The following is a 23,984-nucleotide window of genomic DNA, read 5'->3' as shown; positions in this document are numbered from 1 at the left end:
AGTGGACATCTCACAGGAAAGCCAGGAAGGGTTCCACAGCGGTATGAGTGCATCGCCGGGACACCCCGTTGCTGAGGCAGCCGTGCGCTTTACAAGTACAACTACATTTACTATCAATACTGTAATCATTGTGTGCACAACCTTTATTGCCCCTCGGCAAAGTATTTACATGAGAGTACTCATAACCAGAAAAGTATATTTTTATAACTGTTGGTTCTAAAAATAAAACAACTATATCTGTGGATATAAAAACAATTGGCCTGGATTTCAGTCCTTGAGTGTGTGAAACCTTTTGCTGACTGTGTGTGCACAACAAATGCTTTACACTGTCCTCTGGTACTGCCTTACTGCTCGACCAAGCTACCACTTTGGAGAGTAAGGTCAGTTCTGACTTTAACCTCCGTTATACCTCTGGAGTTGGTGGACTCTATACACACTGTACTTAACTCTAGTCCAGTGTATATATATCGAGCCACTTTCTCACAAACACAATAGCAGACAATGTAAACATCGTGAGGAAGTAACCAAGCACGGCATTTCTGTAGGTGGCGAATATCTCTAGTGGCCACTCCCACTTTCCCCAGCAGACCAAGACCCAACTGGTGTATTCAACCCACTGCCCTCACAGTTAGACGCGTCATGGGAGGAAAGCTCCTGTTCTGCTAACCCCAATGCACATGACTCGCCAGGCGAGTAAGTCGTCCTGTAGTTTCTCGTCCCTGCGAGTGAGTTGCATGTGAGTTTTCTCAGACAGGGATCACTCCCGTACATTTCTAAGCCAAAGGGGCACCTCTGGAGCCCCCTGCCCCATCCAAGTAACCGCCACCCTTCGTCTGGCTAGCACCAACATTAATTGTAAGAGTTTATACAGAAGTTTCCTTTTCTTGGGTCTGGGGACTAATGCAATCAGACAATGCAGGGGGTCAATCGCCATCTGAAGGCCTGTAGCTGCGACTACGCGCTCCACCTACCCTGTCCATAAACGCCTGACAGACGAACAGTCCCAGGCTAAGTGCAGGAAGCCAGCTCTTTCTCCGCTACATCTAGGGCATCCGTCTCCTCTATCCCCAGAGATACGCTTCAGGGAAACTGGGGTTAGGTAGGTGCGGTGTAAAAAATTAAAGTGTGTCAGTTTAAACCGTGAGTTGCCCAAGACCTTGCGTGTGAGGGAGCCTATGTGTTTCCACTGCCCCTGTTCCAGTGTAGCGCTGAGATCGGCCTCTCAGGCCACCCGGGACGGTGGCGCCGGAAGGGTGGAATCTTGTTTCATGGCCTTATACAGAAGAGAGATCAATTTACGTCCCTTGCTGCAGGAAAGGAGGATGTCTAAGGTGTGAGTCAGTGGTGGTGCGTCCGGGTACTGGGGCCAGGTAACCTTCACTACATCCTAGAGTCCCCGAAAGTGTAAGTAGTGTCCCCCCCTAAGGCCAAAGGCCACCTCCGCTTGCTCATAAGTTAGGAAGGACTCGTTGGGGTAAAGGTCAGCCAGAATCTCGCAACCACCCTCCCTCCAGGAGTGAAAAGACGTGTATTTCTCCATGTCGATGAAGGGGGCCAGTATCCAGATCGGGAGCTCTCTATGAAAGGGTGCCCTCCGTAAGACCCTCTCAACAAACCGCTGCCACATGCCGGCCGTGTGACGCACAACATAAGGAAGAGACGCGTCCACCCCCTACCCTCCATTATGGTGACCTGCAGCATCTGGATGTCCGCCCTACCAGCAAGGAGGCGCGTCTCCCAGTTGTCGCGCCCGTAAACCAACGGGCCACATGCTGCAGCTATGCCGCATAGTAATATAAGTCGAAGGGTGGCGTTTCCAGGCCCCCCTCCTCATAACTGCGGACAGCAGTGTGGAGAGCTACCCTACTGCGCCGACCCGCCCACAGCAGGGACGTGAGCAGCATAGTGAGAGTGCCGAAAACCCATGGTGGGAGTGGACACAATGAGTTCTGGAGGACATATAACATTCTAGGTAGCATTACCATCTTGGCGACGGCCAGCCGTCCCATCAATGTCAAGTCAAGTCAAGTCAGAGAATTTATATAGCGCACTACCTACCCAGAGGGTCTCAAGGCGCTTAGAAAGGTGAGGAGCATTACTTGTCAAATATCCACGTTTTAAGTTGTTTTCTGAATGCTAGGTGGTTCTGGGTGAGGCGAAGGTAAGCGGGGAGTGAGTTCCATGTTTTAGCAGCCAGGTATAAGAAGGATCTGCCTCCCATGGTGGTCCTGTTGATGCGAGGTACAGTGGCGAGGGCTTGGTTGGAAGAACGTAGTTGGCGTGAGGGGGTGTAGAAGGACAGTCGTGAGTTGAGGCATTCTGGTCCGATGTCGTAGAGTGATTTGTGTGCGTGAGTTAGCAGTCGGAAGGTGATTCTCTTATTGACGGGCAGCCAGTGGAGGTCTTTCAGGTGACCGGAGATGTGTTCGTTGCGCGGGATGTCTAATATGATTCTGGCTGAGGCGTTTTGGATTCGTTGGAGTTTCTTCTGGAGTTTAGCGGTAGTACCTGCGTAGAGGGTGTTTCCGTAGTCCAGTCGGCTCGTGACTAGAGCATGGGTGACTGTTTTCCTTGTTTCGGTGGGGATCCAGCGAAATGTTTTTCTGAGCATGCGAAGAATGTTGAAGCAGGAAGAGGATATGGCGCTGACTTGTCTGTTCATTGAGAGTGAAGAATCCAGGATGACGCCTAGGTTCCGTGCGTGGTCTGTCGGGGTGGGTGCTTTTCCAAGGGCTTCCGGCCACCAGGAGTCTTCCCATGCAGAGGGGGATGTCCCTAAGATGAGGACTTCTGTTTTGTCTGAGTTCAGTTTCAGACGGCTTTGTTTCATCCATTCGGCGACTTCTTTCATTCCTTCGTGTAGGTTAGTTTTGGCGGTGCTGGGGTCATTGGTGAGAGAAAGGATAAGTTGAGTGTCATCCGCGTAAGAGATGATGTTGAGGTTGTGTTGGCGGGCGATGGCCGCGAGGGGGCTCATGTAAACGTTGACGAGGGTGGGGCTGAGTGAGGATCCTTGAGGTACGCCACAGATGACTTCAGTGGCTTCGGACTTGAATGGTGGGAGGCGGACTCTCTGGGTTCTTCCGGAGAGGAATGAGGTGATCCATTCAAGTGCTTTTCCTTGTATTCCGATGTTATTGAGGCGTTGTAACAGGGTGCTGTGGCAGACTGTGTCGAATGCTGCAGAGAGGTCGAGGAGGATGAGGGGGACTGTGTCTCCATTGTCCAATAGAGTTCGAATGTCGTCTGTTGCTGCGATGAGGGCGGTCTCAGTGCTGTGTTTTGCTCGGAAGCCAGATTGTGAGGAGTCGAGGGATTTGTTGGCTTCGAGGAAAGCGGCGAGCTGGTTGTTGACGGCTTTCTCGATGACTTTGGCCGGGAATGGAAGGAGCGAAATGGGGCGGTAATTTTTGAGTTCGGTGGGGTCCGCTGTGGGTTTTTTCAGAAGGGCGGTGAGTTCAGCATGTTTCCAGTTTTCCGGGAAGGTGGCGGAGTTGAAGGAGCAGTTGATGACGTCTCGGAGGTGCGGTGCTATGACGGAGTCTGCTTTGTTGAAGATGTGATGAGGACAAGGGTCTGTGGGGGATCCTGAGTGGATGGAATTCATCAGGCGGATTGTGTCCTCAGTGGAGATTGGGTTCCAGTCGTTGAGGGTGTTCATGGGGGGAGAATGTTCAGCAAATAGTTGGGTGGGTTGGTCTCCGGGTTGGTTGTCGAAGCTGTTGTGGATGTCTGCAATCTTGTTGTGGAAGAATGAGGCTAGGGAGTCGCAGAGGGCTTGAGAGGGGGTGATGTCGTTGGAGTTGGCCGAGGGGTTGGAAAATTCTTTGACAATGTTGAAAAGTTCCTTGCTGTTGTGGGCGTTGTTGTCAAGTCGATCCTTGAATGCTGTTTTCTTGGCCTTTCCGAGCCAAACACAGCACTGAGACCGCACTCATCGCAGCAACAGACGACATTCGAACTCTACTGGACAATGGAGACACAGTCGCCCTCATCCTCCTCGACCTCTCTGCAGCCTTTGACACAGTCTGCCACAGCACCCTTTTACAACGCCTCAGAAACATCGGAATCCAAGGAAAAGCACTGGAATGGATCACCTCGTTCCTCACCGGAAGAACACAGAGAGTCCGCCTCCCACCATTCAAGTCCGAGGCCTCTGAAATCATCTGCGGCGTACCTCAAGGATCTTCACTCAGTCCCACCCTTTTCAACGTATACATGACCCCCCTCGCGGCCATCGCCCGCCAACACAACCTCAATATCATCTCTTACGCGGACGACACCCAGCTGATCCTTTCTCTCACCAAGGACCCCAGCACCGCCAAAACTAACCTACACGAAGGAATGAAAGAAGTCGCCGAATGGATGAAACAAAGCCGTCTGAAACTGAACTCAGACAAAACAGAAGTCCTCATCTTAGGTACATCCCCCTCTGCATGGGACGACTCCTGGTGGCCGGAACCCCTCGGAAAAGCACCCATCCCGACAGACCACGCACGGAACCTTGGCGTCATCCTGGATTCTTCACTCTCAATGAACAAACAAGTCAGCGCCGTATCCTCTTCCTGCTTTAACATCCTTCGCATGCTCAGAAAAACATTTCGCTGGATCCCCCCCGAAACAAGGAAAACAGTCACCCACGCTCTAGTCACGAGCCGACTGGACTACGGAAACACCCTCTACGCAGGTACCACCGCTAAACTCCAGAAGAAACTACAACGAATCCAAAACGCCTCAGCCAGGCTCATATTAGACATCCCACGCAACGAACACATCTCTGGTCACCTTAAAGACCTCCACTGGTTACCCGTCAATAAGAGGATCACTTTCCGACTGCTTACCCACGCACACAAATCACTCTACAACATCGGTCCAGATTGCCTCAACTCTCGACTGTCCTTCTACACCCCCTCCCGCCAACTTCGCTCTTCCAGCCAAGCCTTCGCCACTGTACCTCGCATCAACAAGACCACCATGGGAGGCAGATCCTTTTCTTACCTGGCTGCCAAAACATGGAACTCACTCCCCGCTCACCTTCGCCTCACCCAGAATCACCTAGCGTTCAGAAAGCAGCTTAAAACGTGGATATTTGACAAATAATCCTCCTCCCCTTCCTAAGCGCCTTGAAACCCTCTGGGTATGTAGTGCGCTATACAAATTTTATGACTTATGACTTATGACTTCGGATTAGTTGGTGGTGAGTGCGGGTGGCGTTTTTGAAGGCGTCCTTGGTGCTAGTGGAAGGGTCTTTTTTCCAGGCCTTTTCAAGGGAGCGGCAGAGTTTCTTGGACTTCTTAAGATCATCGTTGAACCATGAGGCCTTCTTGCTGCCAGGTTTGCTTTGACGTTTTTTCAGTGGTGCTAGGGTGTCGGCGGTGTTGGATAGCCATAAGGTGAGGTTGGCGGCGGCTTGGTTTGGGTTAGAAGAGTGGGCTGGTGTGTTTAGAAGGAGCGATGCGGAGATCTGGTCGGTGGTGATCTTGTTCCAGTTTCTTTGCAGAGTTGGTTGGAGGTGGTTGGTGGGTTTTGGCTTGTTGTAGGTGAAGTGAACGCAGCTGTGGTCAGTCCAGAGGAGATCCGTAGTGTGGCTGAAGGAGACATGGTTGCTGGAGGTGAAGATGGGGTCGAGTGTGTGACCTGCGATGTGGGTGGGGGAAGTGACTAGTTGCTTAAGTCCGAGGTTGGCGAGGTTGTCCAGCAGGGTGGTGGAGTTGCGGTCGTTGTTCTTTTCAAGGTGAAAGTTGAGGTCTCCCAGAAGGATGTAATCTTTGGAGGGGAGCGCGTGTGGGGTGATGAAGTCCGTGATGTCTTCACTGAATTTTGCGCGGGGTCCTGGTGGTCTGTAGAGGAGGGTGCCTCTGAGTGTGGTTTTGGGGTCGATGTGGATCTGGAAGTGAAGGTGTTCGGAGTTGGCGAGGTTGGCGTCAGAGCTGGTTGAGATGCGGATAGATTTCTTATGGACGATAGCGATGCCTCCTCCTGTGTGGCTGGTCCGGTCCTCGCGTGTGATCTTATATTCTTCAGGGATGGCAATGGTGATGTCTGGGGCGGAGGAAGCGTTCATCCATGTTTCCGTTAGGAAGGCGACGTCTGGAGAGATGGTGTCTAGTAGGTTCCATAGGTCAATGGCGTGCCTGTGGACCGAGCGGGTGTTGAGCAAGATGCATTGTAGGTGGTTGGGGTCGGGAATCTGTGGTGTGGTCGTAGCGGAGATGCAGTTGGTGCCGCTGAATTTGCAGGAGTAGCAGGAGAAAGGTCCATGAGTGTGTCCAGGAGCGGCTTGGACGCAGTTGGGGGCGCGACCGGGGTTGAGGGCTAGGAGGGTGGCGGCATCGTAGGTGATGCGGGAGGGCTGGGCAGCGCGAGGGGCAGGGGGTATGGCGCTGGGCGCGGTCCAGGCGCGGACGGGCGTAGACGGGCGTAGACGGGCGTAGACGGGCGTAGACGGGCGTAGACGGGCGTAGACGGGCGTAGACGGGCGTAGACGGGCGTAGACGGGCGTAGACGGGCGTAGACGGGCTTACCTTTGGCGCGGTCGCTGCGCGTAAACGCTGCGCGCTCATACATCAATGAGTGGCAAAGAGTTTCAAAAAGACACCGACTGCTGTAAGAACGCGAGCATGCGATCCACATTCCGGGCCAGCAGCTGCCGGTCTGTCGGAGCCACCTGAATTCCAAGTTAGCGGAACCCCTCTCATTCCCATTGCAGCCCGAGGTCTGGTAAGTCTCCCAAGGGCACCGAGCCAAGTCCCGCCAGTGGGAAGATCAAAGACTTACTGAGGTTATGTCGTAACCCTGATGGCTCGCCAAACTGATACAAGTGTTGCAGCAGTATCGGCAGTGCCTCCCTGGGAGCAGTCAAATAGAACTAGGCATTGTCTGCATATAGAGAGATGACGTTGCACGTGTCCCCCACTGTGATACCCCATTGTTCCATATCCGTCCGGACGCGGACAGCAAAGGGCTCTATAGATAGAGCGAACAGGAGCGGCGATAGGGGACACCCCTGGCATGTACCCCGTCCGAGTCGCTATTCCTCAGACTGTGTGCCTCCAAGTTTCACCTTGGCACCAGGGGCCATATACCGGATGCAAATCCAACGACAGAAGTTGGGACCCCGCCCCACAGCGCGGATGACCTCGAGTAGATACCCCGAACGCCTTGGCGAGGTCGATAGACACCAACATCATCTGCTCCTCCTGACCACGCACCTCATGTATAATGTGATTCAACCGCTGCAGGTTCATAGCCGTATTGCGCCCCAGAATAAAACCGCACTGGTCTTCATGGACCAACTGAGACATATATGGCGCCAAGCGAGAGGCCAGTAACTTGGATAAGATCTTTGGTCTGTGTTGATAATCGTGATCGGACGATACGACGAAGGTTCACAAGCGTCCCCCCCTGGTTTCAGGATCATACATATTTCCCCCACCGTCCTGCTCAGCGGGAAAGTCCCGCTCTCAAACGCCTCAAGGTATACCTGCAATGGGAGTCTGGAAAGTGTACACTCGAATGTCTGGTAAAACAGGAGGGAATCCGTCGCTTCTTGGGGACTTGTACCGCGGTAGGTGCTGCAGTAAACTGTAACTCCAGTATTTGTAAAGTGCACAGATACCCATGGATGTCCCGGCGCTTGGGGCCGTTGGGAAGATTAAGCGAGCTATTGCCCAGAGTCAAATGGTGCTGGGAAGACTCCTGGTGCCAGGGATCGAACTGTGATCCCCAGCGTCCGGCGTCAGTCGCCCTTGCCGCTGCGCCACACCTCTTCCCTGTACGCACCTTACCCAATGTCAGGCCTTCGTCCAGGTCCTTTTGTGCTGATTTAGGAAAAGACCGCAGGGTCAATTCGTGAAAATAAGGGAGATAAGAGGCTTCGGAAAAGGCAGGGTCTGCGGCGTACACCCGCTGGAGGTGAGACTGAAGAACTCGTAGCAGACACACTTCAGAGTGGACCACGCCCCCCGTAGAGCCACAATTCTCTCCGGGGCATGTTCCAGTCGGAGAATCCAGGCCAAAAGGCGACCGGATTTGTCACTCCCCCTGTGAAGGCGCAGTGTATTTTGTGTGAGGGTATACCTGTTGAGCCTCTCCAGGATATCGTGGATACGTATCAGAGTGTCCTGTTCCCCTTCTCGTGTTAGAGCATCCTGAGTCTCAGAGGTCTGCAGAACCAAGAGGCTGCTCACCGCGTCCTGTAGTTCTCATTGGAGCGGTCTCCGAACCCCGTAGGTTAGGCCCATGCACACCCCCCTCACCACCGCCTTCAAGGCATACCATTTCGTGGCCAATGTGAGCTCCCTCTCCTCCCATTTAAGGTGCACGTAGTCGGTTATAGCGGTTTCTATGTGAAATTTCCCCACCTGGTCATGAAGGATCTCCGTTGGTAACCTCCAGGTCCGGAGTCGACATAACTGGGCCCCCCAATGTGCCACACACGCTACAGGAGAGTGATCAGACAGGAAACATGCCTGATGGGTAACCTCAAGGGACATGGTCGACTCTGGGTTCGCGACTAGGACCCTGTCCAAGCGACTAGGTGTACTGTGAGTGGAAGAAAAATAGGTATATAACTTCTGAGTCGGGTTTCTCTGGCGCCAGACATCTAGAGCTCCTATATTCCCCATGACTTCCCTGAGCTTCGCTTTCATTTGTGGTTTCGTGCCAGTGCGGGGTGGGGTGGGAACCTGTCAAGTGTGAGGTATAGGACACAAAATTCTCCAAACCAAAGTACCAGTACCTCCAGGTCTGGGATCAGGACCTCTTGCAGGGTCTGGAAAAAAACTGGGTCATCGGGTTTGGTGCATAAGAGTTCTGTATGGTTATATCCCTGCCATCCAGCTTCGATCCAAGGAGCAGGTATCTCCCATGAATGTCAGCTTCCACGTATTGGACAGCAAACGGGACTCCAGGGGCCACCCAGACTAGGACCACCCTGGCATATGTGGAAAATTAAGAGTGGAACACCTGAACCCGCCATTTTCCCCCCAATTTTTGGGCCCCTTCGTTGAGAGGTGTGTTTCTTGGAGGCACGCGATCGATACCTTGTGCCTGCGAAGGGTGGACAGGACCTTATATCTCTTGGTGCCCGTACCCAGCCCCTTCACGTTCCAGCTCAGAAATGTATGCCCCATGCTAGGTGAAGTGACCAATCATGCCGTATTCCGCCTCCCATGGAGCCACCCCGATCCCGTGCCCGATGTGCAATACATAAAATGCCTGCAACAAACCCCCCCCAACAACCCCTCCCTAAACAACACCCTCAGCCCTCCCACGAGCAATTTACTGACAACAAAAGAACATGCAGAAATGCCCTTCCCATGATGGTGCCAGGGCATGCACAGCCAACCAATGTGCCCAACCGGGCCAAACCACCCAGCAAGTGGAGAAGAGAACTTCCCTACCCCAAACCAGCTCCCGACACATTCCAGCCATCTCAAGGCATTATGAGGATGTGCATGGCCAACTTCTCAGGACCCCCGCACCCTCAGCACCAGTGCACACCCCAGTCCAATCTCCTCCAATATGCTCTCACTGTCCTGAATGGGCCCGGGAAGGTAAACCGATGCCCTCTGGGCATTGCATTTAAGAACACAGCAGGACATGTCCCTCATGGCAGAACTGAGGAGGTTGTGAATGAGCACTGGACAGTTTCAGGGACCATATCAGTGGTGGGCTGAAGAGTTTCCGGGACCAGTTCCCCATCCTGAAAAGTTGCCACAGAGACGGCGGGAGGGCCGTCTGCTCCTGAAGACTCCAGGCGGAGGGCTCCGCCGTCCCCCACCGTGATTCGCTGTCTCTCCCCTGGATGGCATCCGCCGATGAATTCCTGCTCCTGTTACCTCGCCTCCTCGGTGGCCTTGTCCCCCATGTACTCCGGGCTCCCCCTCGTTCACCCGGCGGGAGAGAATCTCCCCTGATCGCCAGCCACTCCCACACCTCCTCCAGGGCGTCAAAGAAATGCGCCCTTCCCTGGGATATGACCTTGAGCTTGGCAAGGTAGAGTAATATGTACTGCAGATGTAGATCCCAAAGCTTTTGCTGAACGGCTAGGAAGGGTTTCCTCTGTTCCTATACCTGGTGGGTATAGTCCGGGTAGATAGAAACTCTTACATTTTCAAAGGTGAGGTTCGCAGTTTCCCTAGCCGCTTTCAGTATACAGTCTCGATCCCAAAATTTCAGGATATTAGCAATTAGGGCTCTTGGTGGTGTACCCGGTCTCGGAGGCGGGACCATCACACTGTGGGTCCGCTCTATCACAAAGACCCCAGATAGGCCTGCGGGCAGAGTGTTGTGCGTATCCAGTTCTCCAGGAATCGCTCTGCATTGCCCATCTCCGATCGTTCCGGAATGCCCAGGATCCTGATGTTACTGCGGCGTGCCCTCCCTTCCGCATCCTCCGCTCAGCGCTCCAGTGCCCCTGTTGTGGCGGTAAGTTGAGAGACTGTCTTCTTCAGGGAAGCTACCTCTCCCTGCAGCTGGACTATATCCCCTCTCCCTGCAGCTGGACTATATCCCCTTCCGCAGTAGAGACCTTATCCACTACTTTCCTCAGATCCGCCCGCAACAAGTTTACGTCAATTGAGACGGTCTCCATTTGCTTCTCCAGGGCGGAACGGGACCCCTGTATCGCCTGCAGGAGCTCTGCCCGGGTTGGCTCGTCAGCCGCATCACTCTCACCATCCAGCCCCGTCTGACTTGTGATCCGCTGCGAGGGGAGGCACTGTGAAGTATATTGCGTTATGGTGTTAGGCTGAGAGGCGTGGGGCAGCCTGTCCTTACCCATCGCAGGAGCGGGAGGAGACCGCTCCGGGGTCCGCAAACGTCAGAGGCGTCCCAAGGCAGCTTCACCCAATGTCCGTGCCTCCCTGGAGGGCCCGGGGAAATGTCGCAGGAGTCCCACTGGTTAAGAGCCCGGGGCCAACCCACTGGGCGAGCGCAGACCGCCTTCCTGGTCCTGCGGAGCTGTGGCCCCGTGTCCTCACGCGCCGCCACCCCGCACTCTCCGCTGTATCTCCAGAAGAGTCCCAGGGGCATTCAAGGGAAAGACCCTCTGTTCTGGGCTGCACAGTCTGTATTGCCAGCCACCAGACGCCCTGTGGGGGCCAGAGGCGATGTAGGGGCTCAACCCCCTTCGGAGAGCCCCCAATGACAGTTGGTGTCTCACCAGGACAGCAGAAGGCCCAGTTCCATCTTCCATTCGTGGAAAGCCTCGACTCGCGCTCCGAGCCACGCTGGCAGGCACCCAGGAACAATCAGGGGGCGAGACGTCGCCCCAGCCGGTATGGTCTACCGCCGGGCCCTGAGCTCCTCGTGGGTTCTCGAGCCTTCCTCCATTCACCTGCGGGGGCCGGATGCAATATATGTAATGTAAATGTGTGTATACTTGTAAAGCGCACTATCACCTCTAAGGTATCTTGGTGCTGTATACCGCTGTGGAACCCTTCCTGGCTTTCTTAGTGAGATGCCCTTACTGGGCACCTCCAAGGTGAGGCCAGGCATCCTAGCGCTTTTGGGCCGTTGTGGAGATTAAGCAAGCTATTGCCCAGAGTTGCAGAGTGGGACCCATGATTAGAGTAGGCACCTAAGCGAGAATTATCGAGTCCGTGGACATTGAGCCCAAGACCCTGCCGCGTCGGGAATTGAACCCTGGTCCCGGGCCAGACCTCTGCCTCAGGGTCTGCTGCTCTAATCGGTGAGCCACACTTCTCCTATAGGGGTGCAGCCCCTCGCGGGTGGCCCCCGATGTCAGTGGGCGCCTCCCCAGCCGCCACCACACGCCCAGCTCAGTTTGCAGTAGGCACCAGCTCCGGGCTCCACTCATGGCGAGACAGGCCGCATGCCCGACCTCGCGCAGGTCCGACTCATCAGTCACGCAGGTCCGACTCATCATTCGATCTGGCCCAGTGCCGCGACAGACGACCACTTGCCTCTGGTCAGGTTCACCGCTACTAAGGGCACCTCCCCTGCCTACGGGGATCAGGGCACACCTCCAGGTGGCCGGTCCGGGCTCCACGTCAGGTCGCACAAGTTCCAGTGCTGGCCCCTGGGCTCCTTGCGGCTCTCTGTGTCGGCCGCCGTTCACCTGCGGGGGACGGACGGGAGGCTTCTGGTGATAGTGGGTGCCTCCCTCGCTGCAACACCTCACCCAGGTCAGGCCGCAGCAGTCACCAGCACCGCGCTCCACCTACGCCGATACAGGCCGCATCCCCGGCCTCGCGTAAATCCGGCCCACCAGTTTCGCGCACCCAGAGCTGCGACAAACGCTTTAAGGCCGCCGGCCAGGGGCACCGATATTCAGGATGTACCCCCCCTCCCCCCTTGCAGGGACCCATACACACCCGCAAAACCAGTCAGAGTACCTCAAACAGGATAATTAACAGGATTTTTACTGCTGGCTTGTCGGGAGCCGAAGGAGCTCATGTCCTGCCTGCTATGCTGCTTGGCCACGCCCCCACCTGTGGCAGCTTTAGCAATACTCTCTAACCTTCTTAATAATCATCACTGGTAGCATTGCAAAATATTGATATTTGTGTGCCGTGTACTTTACGTCTTAAGTAATTGTATTGTAAGGGGTGCTTGTAAAGCGCACTGACACCATGGGTTTCCTGGCGCTGGTTGGAAGTAAAGAGGACAGAGAGACTAGCCAGATTGGGGGAAAAGCCAGGTTTTTAAAGACTTACGGAAGAGGGACAAAGAGTTAGAAGTTTTGAGAGATAGAGTAAAAGAGTTCCATAACTTGGGGGCCAGGTGTGCAAATCTCCGGCCTCCAGATCTGCAGAGCTTGTAAGAGGGGACGGTCAGGAAATGAAGGTGAGCGGATCTCAGATCCCGGGATGGGCGGTAGGGAATGATAAGAGATTTTACAAAAGCGGGGCAGGCCCCAGCTAACGACTTAAAGATGATACAGCCGATCTTGAAGGCTACCCTTGAGGTGACAGGGAGCCAGTGAAGTTTGGTAAGGAGGGGCCTGGCGGATTGCCACTTCGGAATCCCTAGGGCCAGTCTCGCCGCTTGATTTTGAACCGCTTGCAGTCTAGCCATCGATGTTTTAGGCAGACCGTGGTAGATTGCGTTAGAAAAATCTAAGCGGGAGAGGACGAGGGCCATGATGACCCGCAGGAGGGCATCAGGTGTAAAGAGGTATGCCACTTTCCTGATCCTGCGCAGCTGGTAGATGCAGGACGAGACCACCGTCCCCACTTGCGGCCCAAGGGATAAGTCGGAGTCGATTGTGACCCCCAGACTCTTCACCGAGGTCACCGGTGTGGGGGAGGGACCAAGTTCCGCCGGCCAGAATTGTGGCCCCCAGAAGGTGGCGCTCCTGCCAGGAAGGAGGAGCTCCGTCTTACCGGGGTTCAATTTTAGCTGGTTGTGGCCCATCCAATGGAGGATGTGGGACATGACTGCCTGAAAGTTGGGAATAGCAGAGGGGGAGTTAAGAGAAAAGATGAGTTGTAGGTCGTCCGCGTAGTTAAACACGGTGACGTCCCACTGCCTCAATGAAAAAAGAAGGGGGCGAAGATAAAGATTGAAAAGGAGAGGGGATAGAGAAGAACCCTGGGGGACCCCACAGGGCGAATGCTCCCTGGGAGCCCTAAAAGTGCCCAGACTGAGGGTCTGAGACCTGCCGGTCAAAAAGGATTTGACCCAGGCCAACGCCAGGCCTTGGATGCCAGCCTGCTCGACACGGTGGAGAAGGATGTTATGATCCACCGTGTCGAAGGCGGCTGACAGATCTAATAATACCAAGGCCTGGGGGGTACCCTTGTCGACACCGTCTCTCAAGGCATCCAGCACGGCCAAGATCACTGTCTCCGTAGAGTGGCCGGGTCTGAAGCCAGCTTGGTTAGCCTCGAGGAAGTTGGAACTCTCGATAAACTGGGAGAGACAGGTGGTGACGTGGGCTTCCAGGATTTTAGAAAAGAAAGGTAGGAGAGAGATAGGACGGTAATTTGCCGGGACGGCGGGGTCGGCCCCTGGCTTCTTCAGAAGGGGCCGACCCTTCTGAAGAAGATGGATTCTTCCAACTCTGCAACCATTTGGTCGACATACATGTCCTTAGCTCTCTTAACCCAATGACATGTCATCTGGGGGCAAAGGACTACTGGGGTAACAATGCATCTTTGTTTCTGCTGAATTAAGGTGTACTTCTGTCCATGAGATTGTCTCTTTCTAGTTGACCCTGCTCCTGAAACTGCTAGGCAGCGGGGTATAATCCTTTCTTTTAGGTTTCTGAATTTCAATGTCTTCTCCAAGCCTTTTATACCCAACTGCTTTGGAGTCTTATGAGCTTCCCCAAAACGGAGTTTCTTCTTCCTCAGGTATTCTATTTAATCTATTTAAGCATCAAGAGTTGCATCATCCTATTTGCCTTGGGATCCTCTGTGGTTTGTGGTCTTCTGTTTTTAGGGTATGTTGACGCGGAGGGTTCTTCTTCCCTCTTTGAAACTTGATAGTGCTCTGCAGTAAAGTTCATACCTTTTGGCAGCTGCTTTCTGGGAACCTTTTCTTTGGACCTGGAAGGATGGAATCTCATCAACTTTTAAATGTACATGTCCTGTACATTTACATTTGGATCTGCAGTATATTTTGTATAGAAACAACTTTCAACAAGGTTTTTCTTTTTTGCCAGACAGGTCTTTTTCTGTCAAGTGCTTTGACTGATGCACAGTATCTAAATTACTGATTTATTGGGTATTCATCTTTGCTTTTCAGAGGGAATGAGCATTTGAAGCACCTGCCAGTAAATGTGAGATGGAAGCAACTCGCTCTTTAAAGAGCTGTGTTCCATTTTAGCCGCTTTATTGAGCCGGACTATCTAGCTGCATTTTTCAACAACTTTTGTCATCTAGTCCTTGGGCACCTAGCAGCATCAAAACGTGATGCTACACAGTTCTTGTATATGTTCTCATATTTATTTCGAAATATGTAGTATGTCTTTTTCACACAAAAAAAAGATGTGTTTCACATTTCAGGAATATTTATATTTGGAAAGTGTTCCAAGGTCCTTAGATGCACACAGGAAACTTCAAACATTAATGATGAACAAATCTTACAATGCAGAATTTTCGTTAGTGACCATATCAGAATAACACTCTTAATGAGACCCCGAGTGCTAAAGTTCTTTGATAAGAAAATAACATTTGTAAAAGAGGAGTAGAGTTCACTAGCGCTGGCGGAGGCCAAAACTTAATTATGTGAACACACATTAACAAGGCACATAATAGCTGGGCAGCTTTATATCAATGTCCAGACCACACAACCATGGATCCAGGAGGCTATACAGAATTCTGTAGAGCCTGGATAGATAGGTTACGATTATCCAGTCCCATGACAATGACTTGAGGTTCTAGTATCTGTATTTTATTAACTCACTCATAACATTGACTTGAGAGAGAATATTGAAAGATTTCATTTAAATTACCTTTATAAATGTCCACCATTCTCTGCAACTCAGTGTGCTGTGTGCAGAAAGTGCGCAATATTTTCTCACGCTCTGGAGACTCCGCCTCTGGTCGCGGAACTTTTACAGCTTCACACCTGAAAAGAGAAAAGGTAATGTTACTTACCCAGTAAGCATCTGTGCATCACATTTAGAGCTGTAGATTCAAATGCTTTACATACTCCTGCCATCTAGTGCGGGGTCTGGATGTTTGCAAGTTGTTTTTCTTCAAAGAAGTCTTTCCTAGTTACGGGGCAAGGCAACTACTCCTTTCAGTGATAGTGCGCATGGTCATCAACTCCACTGCTAGATTGTTTCCCCGCAAGAGGGTGAGAATGGAGTAAATAGGTGCAGTATAGAGATATCCATGCATATGAGTATATAATTTAGAAATGCAACAACAACAAGTACCCAGTGAGGCGGATGGGCGCATGTGAATCTACAGCTCTACATTCCAAGAACAGATGCTTACCGGGTAAGTAACAGTATCCGTTCAAGGCATGTGTGCTGTTGATACAAATGCTTTGCATAAACTATAAAGCAATATACTCCCAAAGCGGTCATTAACCTGTAGATGTTGCAATTGTTTGGAATAGTGTTTTCAGAACTGCATGGCCTACATTAGCCTGTGCAAACACATCTACGCAATAGTGTTTGGTAAATGTGTGTGGTGTAGACCATGTAGCTGCCTTACATATGTCATATGTTATATATGCCTCCGACGCCCCTTTATCGTGAGAGGAATGCGCTTTATGGGGTGTAGTTAAAGTTCTTTTAGATTTAAAATAGTAAGTTTGAATGCATTTTACAATCCATTTGGCAATATCAGATTTGAAAATAGGACTGCCTTTGTGGGATGCAGAAAGTGCAACAAACAGTTGTTTTGTTTTACGAAAGTCTTTTGTTCTATGCAGTATAGTAAAGCTCTTTTAACATCAAGCGTGAGAAGAACGCGTTCTGCCACAGAATCAGGGTGAGAAAAGAAGGCTGGCAACTCAACCAATTGTTTTATATGAAAATGCAGAAACTACCGTGGGAAGGAATTTTTCGTCGGTACGGAGAACAATTATATCTTTATGTTTCTGAAACAAAGGTTCTTCGAACGTTAATGCCTGTAGCTCACCAACTCTCCTTATTGATGTGATAGCAACGCGGTATGCAACTTTACATGAGAGGAAATGTAATGGGCACTTGTGTAATGGTTCAAAAGGTGGACCCATGAGCCTTGTTAGAACAATGTTGAGATTCCATACTGGGACGGGGGAATACCTGGTGGTATTACTCTTTTTAAGCCTTCCTTGAAGGCCTCGATTACTGGGACTCTGAATAGTGACAAATATAGTCTATTGTGTAAGTATTTTGAGAAGAGCCCCCTCCCTCTCCCCAACCGGTTACAGATGCATCTGCTGTGAGCAGAATTTGTGGAACAGGGTCGATGAAAGGCCGGCCCTCTAATTTTTCTGGTTCCCACCACTGCAGAGAGCGATGGGTGCAGCCGTCTACCAACACTAGATCGGTCAATAGACCCTGTGATTGATTCCACTGATGTGCTCAGCATTCTTGTAGGGGGCCGATGTGAAATTTTGCATGGAGTACAATTGCGATGCAGGACGCCATCATTCCCAGTAATTGCATGAACTCTGGCTGCTAATGCTTGGTTGGGTTGAAACTGTAGAATGGCAGTTTGAATATTGTGTATTCGGGCTATATTGGGAGAGGCTATGGCTTTGACTGTCTAGAGTAGCTCCCAGAGAAGTCTGCATCTGTGATGGTTGCAGGTGTGATTTCTGTGATTTTCTGTGAAACCCAGTTGATGAAGCAGATCTATTGTGGTTTGTGTGTGCTGGAGAAAGTCGTGGTAAGTGCTGGATTTGATGAGCCAGTTGTCCAGATGAACAAGTTACTTACCTTCGGTTACGATATATCTGTAAGAAACAGTAGTTAGTATTAGATTCCTTACTTTAGAATATCCCCGGGTGTCAGACTGGATCCGGAAGCTTTTGCGTACCAGTACCCTTGCGCGTCGGTAGGCGTCGTCTGTGGCTCCGCGTCCGTCGTCGTTGGCAACGGGATGACATCGCCGGAGTACTTAGACGCTACCATCGCGTGCTGACGTCAGTTCTTATGCACAGCCTTTCCGAGCCAGAAACGCAGAGCCATGATAAAAACCAACACTGGTGCCAAGAAACTAGGGCCCTGAAAGGGGAAGACCGTAACCCTAGATATTGGTTCGCAGAAAGGGGAGGATGGGTGGGTCGGTAAGGAATCTAATACCAACTACTGTTTCTTACAGATATATCGTTACTGAAGGTAAGTAACTTGTTCATCTGAAAGAAACAGGTTAGTATTACATTCCTTACCTTAGAATAGATACCCCAGCAATACCAACCCCGGTGGTGGGTCTGCGAACCAATAATCACACCAGAAAGTCCTGGAGGACGGAACGGCCAAAGAAGCCATCCCTCCGGACTTGGCTGTCCAGGCAGTAGTGTCTTGCGAACGTGTGCAGCGAGGCCCACGTAGCTGCCTGACAGATGTCCTGCAAGGGGACTCCCCGGCCCAGGGCAGTAGTCGCCGCCGTGGCCAGAGTGGAATGGGCCCTCAGCTCAACAGGAGGCTCCTTCTTAACCAAAGAGTAGCATGCCTTGATACACAAGACGACCCACCGAGAGATGGTCCGCTTGTGCACCGCCCGTCCCTTCTTAGCGCCCACGTAACCAACAAAGAGTTGGTCATCCACCCGGAACTGGCGTGTGCGATCCAAATAGAAAGAGAGCGCACATTTTGGGTCCAGACGGTGGAGCCGCTCTTCCTCTTTAGAGGGATGCGTAGGCGGAAAGAAGGTGGGCAAGGTGATGGACTGCCCGATGTGAAAGGCTGTGACTACCTTGGGCAGGAAAAAGGGTCTTGTCCGCAACACAACCTTGTCCGGATGGACAGAAAGGAAAGGAGGCTTGGATGAAAGAGCCTGGAGCTCACTCACTCTCCTGGCAGAGGTGATGGCAACCAGGAAAGCAGTCTTAAGCGCAAGAAGACGGACAGGACAGTTATGAAGTGGCTCGAAGGGGGCACACATCAGATAAGTTAGTACAAGGTTCAAGTCCCACTGATATGACGAAAGGAACAGGGGGAACATATGAATGATGCCCTTCAAAAACATATTTACAATCGGGGACTTGAACAAAGAAGTCTGATCAGGTAGCCTTAAGAAGGCAGAAAGGGCAGAAAGGTAGCCCTTGATAGTGCCCAGAGCAGAGCCCTGCTGGGCAAGAGAAAGAAGAAAGAGGAGAACCTCAGAAAGAGGGGCAGAAAGGGGATCCACAGCCTTTGCTGTGCACCATGCCACAAATTTGTTCCACCTGCAGGCGTATACCGACTTTGTGAAGTGACACCTGGCTGCCAGAATCACATCACAAACTTCAGAAGGCAAGTCAAATGGCCTCAACTGTCGCCGCTCAATCTCCAATCATGGAGGTGGAGACTGGACAGGTTCGGGTGGAGGACCGTACCCTGCTGCTGCGACAAAAGGTCCTCCTGAAGAGGCAGACGAATCGGGGGATCGACAGACATGCTGAGTAGCTCGGGATACCAGTATCTTTGTGCCCAGCCCAAAGCCACAAGGAAAACTTGGGCCCGGTCTAGCTTGATCTTCTTCAGCACTCTGGGCAGAAGTGGTATAGGCGGAAAGGCGTACAACAGACCGCAGCTCCACTCGCGACGAAAAGCGTCTTCGAGCGAGTGCCGCCTTGAAAAGTCCAACGCGCAGAACTGATGACATTGCGTGTTCTCTACTGTGGCAAATAGATCTAACCAAGGCTCTCCCCATGCAGAAAGAGGCCTTGCGCCACGTCAGAGTTCAGACGCTATTCGTGATCCATCATGCACCGATGGCTGAGTTCGACCGCCCTGGCGTTCAGGGAACCTGCCAGGTGTTGAACCACCAGGGTCACGCCCTGATGTTCCTGCCACTGCCAGAGGCGCAGAGCCTCCTGCATAGGGTCCACGACCCCACCCAGCCCTGTTTGTTGCAGGCGGTGGTGTTGTCCGTGAACACCTGCACTACACTCCCCCGGACAGAGGGGAGGAATGCCTTCAGTGCAAGCCGGATCGCCCGCAGCTCCAGAAGGTTGATGTGGAGCCGGGACTCCGCCGGAGACCAGAGGCCTCTGATCCCTGCCTCTCCCATGTGGCCCCCCCAGCCCTGGAGGGATGCGTCCCTCACAACTACGTGCTCCGGTTGGGGAAGGGAGAGGGATCTGCCGCTGACCCAATCGCGGTCCGTGAGCCACCACTGCAACTGTCTTGCAGTGCACTCCGAGATCAAGACATGGTCGGACAAGTTGCCCTGATGCTGGGCCCACTGAAACTTCAGGTCCCACTGCAGAGCCCGCATCCGCCACCTGGCGTGATGCACCAGAAGGATGCAGGAGGCCATCAGCCCCAGAAGCCGCAGCGTCAACCTGACCGAGAATCGGGATAACGGCTGAAAGGATAAACCCGAAACTGCGCCAAGTCGAGAACCGCTCCAATGAAGAGGAGCTTCTGAGAGGGACACAGGTGTGACTTCGGCACGTTGATGCAGAACCCCAGCAGGTGCAGGAGGTCGGCCGTAGTCTGGAGGTGGCTGACGACTGTCTGGGGCGAGCTCGCCTTCAACAACCAGTCGTCGAGGTAGGGGAAGAATGAAACCCCTAACCTGCGCAGATGAGCCGCGACCACCGCCATCACTTTCGTGAACACCCGTGGGGCGCTGGTAAGGCTGAAGGGGAGCACGGTAAACTGAAAGTGCTCGTGGCTTACCGTGAACCGCAGGTAACGCCGGTGGGCCGGCAGGACGGGGATATGAAAATAAGCGTCCTGCAAGTCCAACGCTACCATCCAGTCTACTGGGTCCAGGGCAGCTAAGACCTGAGCCAGTGTCAGCATCTTGAACTTCTCCTTCCGGAGGAAGGCGTTGACGTTCCGCAGGTCCAAGATAGGGCGTAGGCCCCCCTTGCCCTTCTTGGGTACCAAAAAGTAGTGGGAATAGCAACCACACCCTACTTCTTGCAGAGGAACGCGCTCGATAGCCCCCTTGGACAAGAGGGCCGTAACTTCCTCTTGTAGGAGTTGCAAGTGATCCCCCGACACGCGGTGGTACTGGGTGGCATGGCTGGAGGGGTTGCCTCTAAGGGGAGGGAGTAGCCCCTTCGGACGATTTGCAGCACCCACTTGTCCGATGTGACAGAGCGCCAGTGGAGGCGGTGATGGCGAACCCTGCCCCCCACTGGCGTCCCATGGGCCTGAAAGCTCGGACTAGGAGGGTTTTGAGGCAGATGCTGCAGGGGCAGGTGTGGACTGTCCTCGCCGTTGTCCCCGACCGCCGCCACTGCGGTTTCCACGTCCGCCACCGCGCTGGATGGTAGTCTGCGGCCCGAGGCTGGCAGGACGTGTGGGGGCGCCCCTTCCTTGGCCACGAAAGGAGCGAAAGGCAGCCATTTGCTGGCGCGGGGCCGAGAGGCTCAAGCACTTGGCCATAGCCCTGGAGTCCTTAAAGCACTCAAGCGCATGGTCTGCCTTGTCGCCAAAGAGGCGACGGCCATCAAACGGCATGTCCATAAGGGTTTTCTGGACATCAGCCGAAAAGTTGGCGGACCTCAACCAGGTGTGGCGACAAATCGCCACCTTCGTTGCCATCGCTCTGCCCAGTGAGTCCGTGGTATCCAGCCCACACCGGATGGAATACCGTGCCGCATCTCGACCCTCTGCAAGGGCTTGGGCGAGTTTAGTCCGGACCACCTCCGGACATTGTGGCAGCACGTCCACGACCATGTCCCACAGAGAGTGGGTGTAACGGCCCAAGAGGCACGCAGTGTTGACTGACCGCAACCCCAAACTCAGGGAGGAGACTACTTTTTTCCCGTATTGCTCATACCTCTTGGAATTCCGATCGGGGGAGCTGTCGGGAATGCGGTATGGGAGTTAGAGGCCTGGATCACCAGGCTCTCGGGGGTGGGGTGGGGTGGGTGGACAGGAAGCAAGGGTTGCCCGGAGCCGGGCAGTGGCGTCTGGCCACGTTCCCATCTACAGGCTGACCTGTAGCGGGCCTGGACCAAGTGCCCAGAAGAACGTCAGACAAGGCGTCATTAAATGGCAGCAGAGGCTCGGCCGAGCTTGCCTGCGGTTTAAGGACCTCAGTGAGGATGTTAGTCCTCACGACCGCGACGGGGAGCTCCAGGCCCAATGCTTTGGCCGCCCGCGTCAACACCACACTACAGGCAGCCCCCTTCTCCGTAGCCACGGTAGGAGGTGAGACAAAACCAGTGTCTGGCGAGGTGTCCAGACCACTGGTCTCCCCTAGCTCACCTGCCCAGTCCTGATAAGACAGGCACTCCTGTGCCAGAGGGTCCTCAGACCCCTCCTAATCCTCCTCGCCACCCATCTCCTGAAACTCAGGACCAAAGGATGAGGCCGGGTCATAGAAGTAGAAATCTCCCATCGGTGTCGAGAGCGGCGTCGCTCAGGCGCCGGACCCGAATCGAGGGAGGGATCGGGGACGGCGGCGACACCCTGGGGGCCGGTGTCGGCGAGGTCGTAAGGTCCACCTGCGATGACCCGGAACCGGATCCTGCAGGGGCCTGCGGCGCCAGGACCGAAGTTGCCGCCGGCGTCGGGACCGAAGGACCCGACGGCGTTGGAGCCGAAGCACCCGACCTGCTGGGACCCCCAGTCGGAGCAGCTGGGCCCGAAGGCGCCGCGGAGCCCGACGGAGGAGTGAGCGACCTCATGGCCGTGAGGAAGGCCTCGATCTACTCCGGCGTCGCGTTTTGCCCAGAGACCGACAGGTATGGAGCAGGCTGCGACGCCTGCGGCTCCGGCCGAGCTGCGAGGGGGTGTAGCCCGAACCCCCGGCCACGTTGCGCGAGCGTCGGGGGGGGAGTCGGAAGAGCGATGACGCCTCTTCGACTTCTTGTGCTTACCAGAGGACTTCGAGCCCGAAGAAGACTCCCGGAGCTATGGTGGCTCCGACCCCGTGACCGGCCCTCGACCTCCTTGCGGACCGGGACCTCGAGCGACGCGGGGCCGACTGCCGGTGCTCGAGTCGCTTGAGAGACCGCTCCCGTCTAGCTTTAGACGTCAGGGCCCGGCAGTCGGAGCAGGCCTTGTCGTCGTGGTTGACGCCCAGACAGTGAAGGCACCGGCGATGGGGGTCGGTAACCGACATCAGTCAGTCACAGTCGGCACAGGGTTTGAACCCGGGCATCCCTACCGGCACCGTCGGGAGTCGATAGACTTAGAAAATGATCAAAAAAGTTTTGTCAAAAATTGACTAAGGGTACCACTTTTTCCGGATCGGCGCTTGCTGGCGCGGAAAAAAGAAGAACTGACATCAGTGCGCGAGGGCGGCGTCTAAGTACTCCGGCGACGTCATCCCGGCGCCAACGACGGACGCGGAGCCGCAGACGCCTACCGACGCGCAAGGGTTCTGCTACGCAAAAGTTTCCGGATCCAGTCTGACGCCTGGGGATATTCTAAGGTAAGGAATCCAATACTAACCTGTTTATTTCAGATAGGGCAAGATGTGAATTTGTTTTCTTCGGAGATGAGTAGCATACTGCTAGGCATTTGGTAAAAACTCTGGGCGCTGTAGCTACTCCGAAGGGAAATACCATGTACTGGTAGTGCTTGTATGCTATTTCAAATAGTAGGTATTTGCGATGAGCTGGATGAATTGGAACATGAAAATATATGTTTTTTAAATCCAGAGTAGACATTAAGTCTGCTCTTTGTAAAAGTGGGAGATCCTGTTGAAGTGTGACCATGTGAAAATGTTCTGACCCTATGTAGTGGTTTAGCTCTCCTGAGGTGTCTGCAGCATCTAGAGCACAACGAATAGAGGAGTAAGAAATGAGCTTACCCTCATTTACTAAGTTCTGAGCTTAAGTTTTATGCTCATCTGGGAGGTATTGGAGAAGTTGCTCTATTTCATCCCAGTGTGCCCTGTCATACCTAGCTAAAAGGCTTTGGGTTTTTCTAATAAGTCAAAGATTTGCTGCCTGAGCCGCTATACACTTGCCAGAGGCATCAATTAGTTTAGACTCCTTATCCGGTGGACGAGCATCTCCTGAGGATTGAGAATCTACTCTCTTACGAGCATTTGATACCACTAGGGAATCTAAGGGCAATTGTCCTCTGATAAAGATTGGGTCTGTATGAGAGGCTTTACATTTTTTGTCCACTCTAGGAGTTAGGATGCAGGCTCTGACTGGATCTTTAAAGATTTCTTCAGGATGCTGCTCATGCCTTTAAGAATTGGTAGTGACTGTGATGACCTATGTGTGGATGTTAGTGTCTCAAATAAGAAATCCTCTTCCAGTGAGTCCTTCTGGAGCTCTATCCCAGGTAATGTGCCGCCCAGGAAATGAGCTCATGATGTGATGCATTGTCTTCTGGAGGAGATGGTTTGGTTGGGTACAAGTCTGGATCAGTGTCACCTGGGGGATGTAGTGTGTAAAATATCCATGGATCTACTGGCATAGGCATTCCCCCATCATCTGCA

The 23,984-nt window shown here is 53.2% G+C and overlaps 1 protein-coding gene across 1 annotated transcript in view; it reads right to left on the bottom strand.

Annotated features, from left to right (window-relative positions):
- Positions 1-23,984, bottom strand: part of LOC147717662 (E3 ubiquitin-protein ligase TRIM39-like) — a 112,148-nt gene that overhangs the window by 31,756 nt on the left and 56,408 nt on the right. The window contains exon 7 of the mRNA XM_086924449.1: positions 15,428-15,543. Within this exon, the coding sequence (XP_086780575.1) occupies positions 15,428-15,543 (116 nt within the window). The remainder of the gene's footprint in view (positions 1-15,427; positions 15,544-23,984) is intronic.

The sequence above is a fragment of the Lissotriton vulgaris genome, chromosome 5 (assembly GCF_964263255.1).
Source record: "Lissotriton vulgaris chromosome 5, aLisVul1.2, whole genome shotgun sequence".
Classification (NCBI taxonomy): domain Eukaryota; kingdom Metazoa; phylum Chordata; class Amphibia; order Caudata; family Salamandridae; genus Lissotriton; species Lissotriton vulgaris.
The sequence above is the reverse complement of the archived record's forward strand: the minus strand, read 5'-3'. Positions and strand labels throughout refer to the sequence as shown.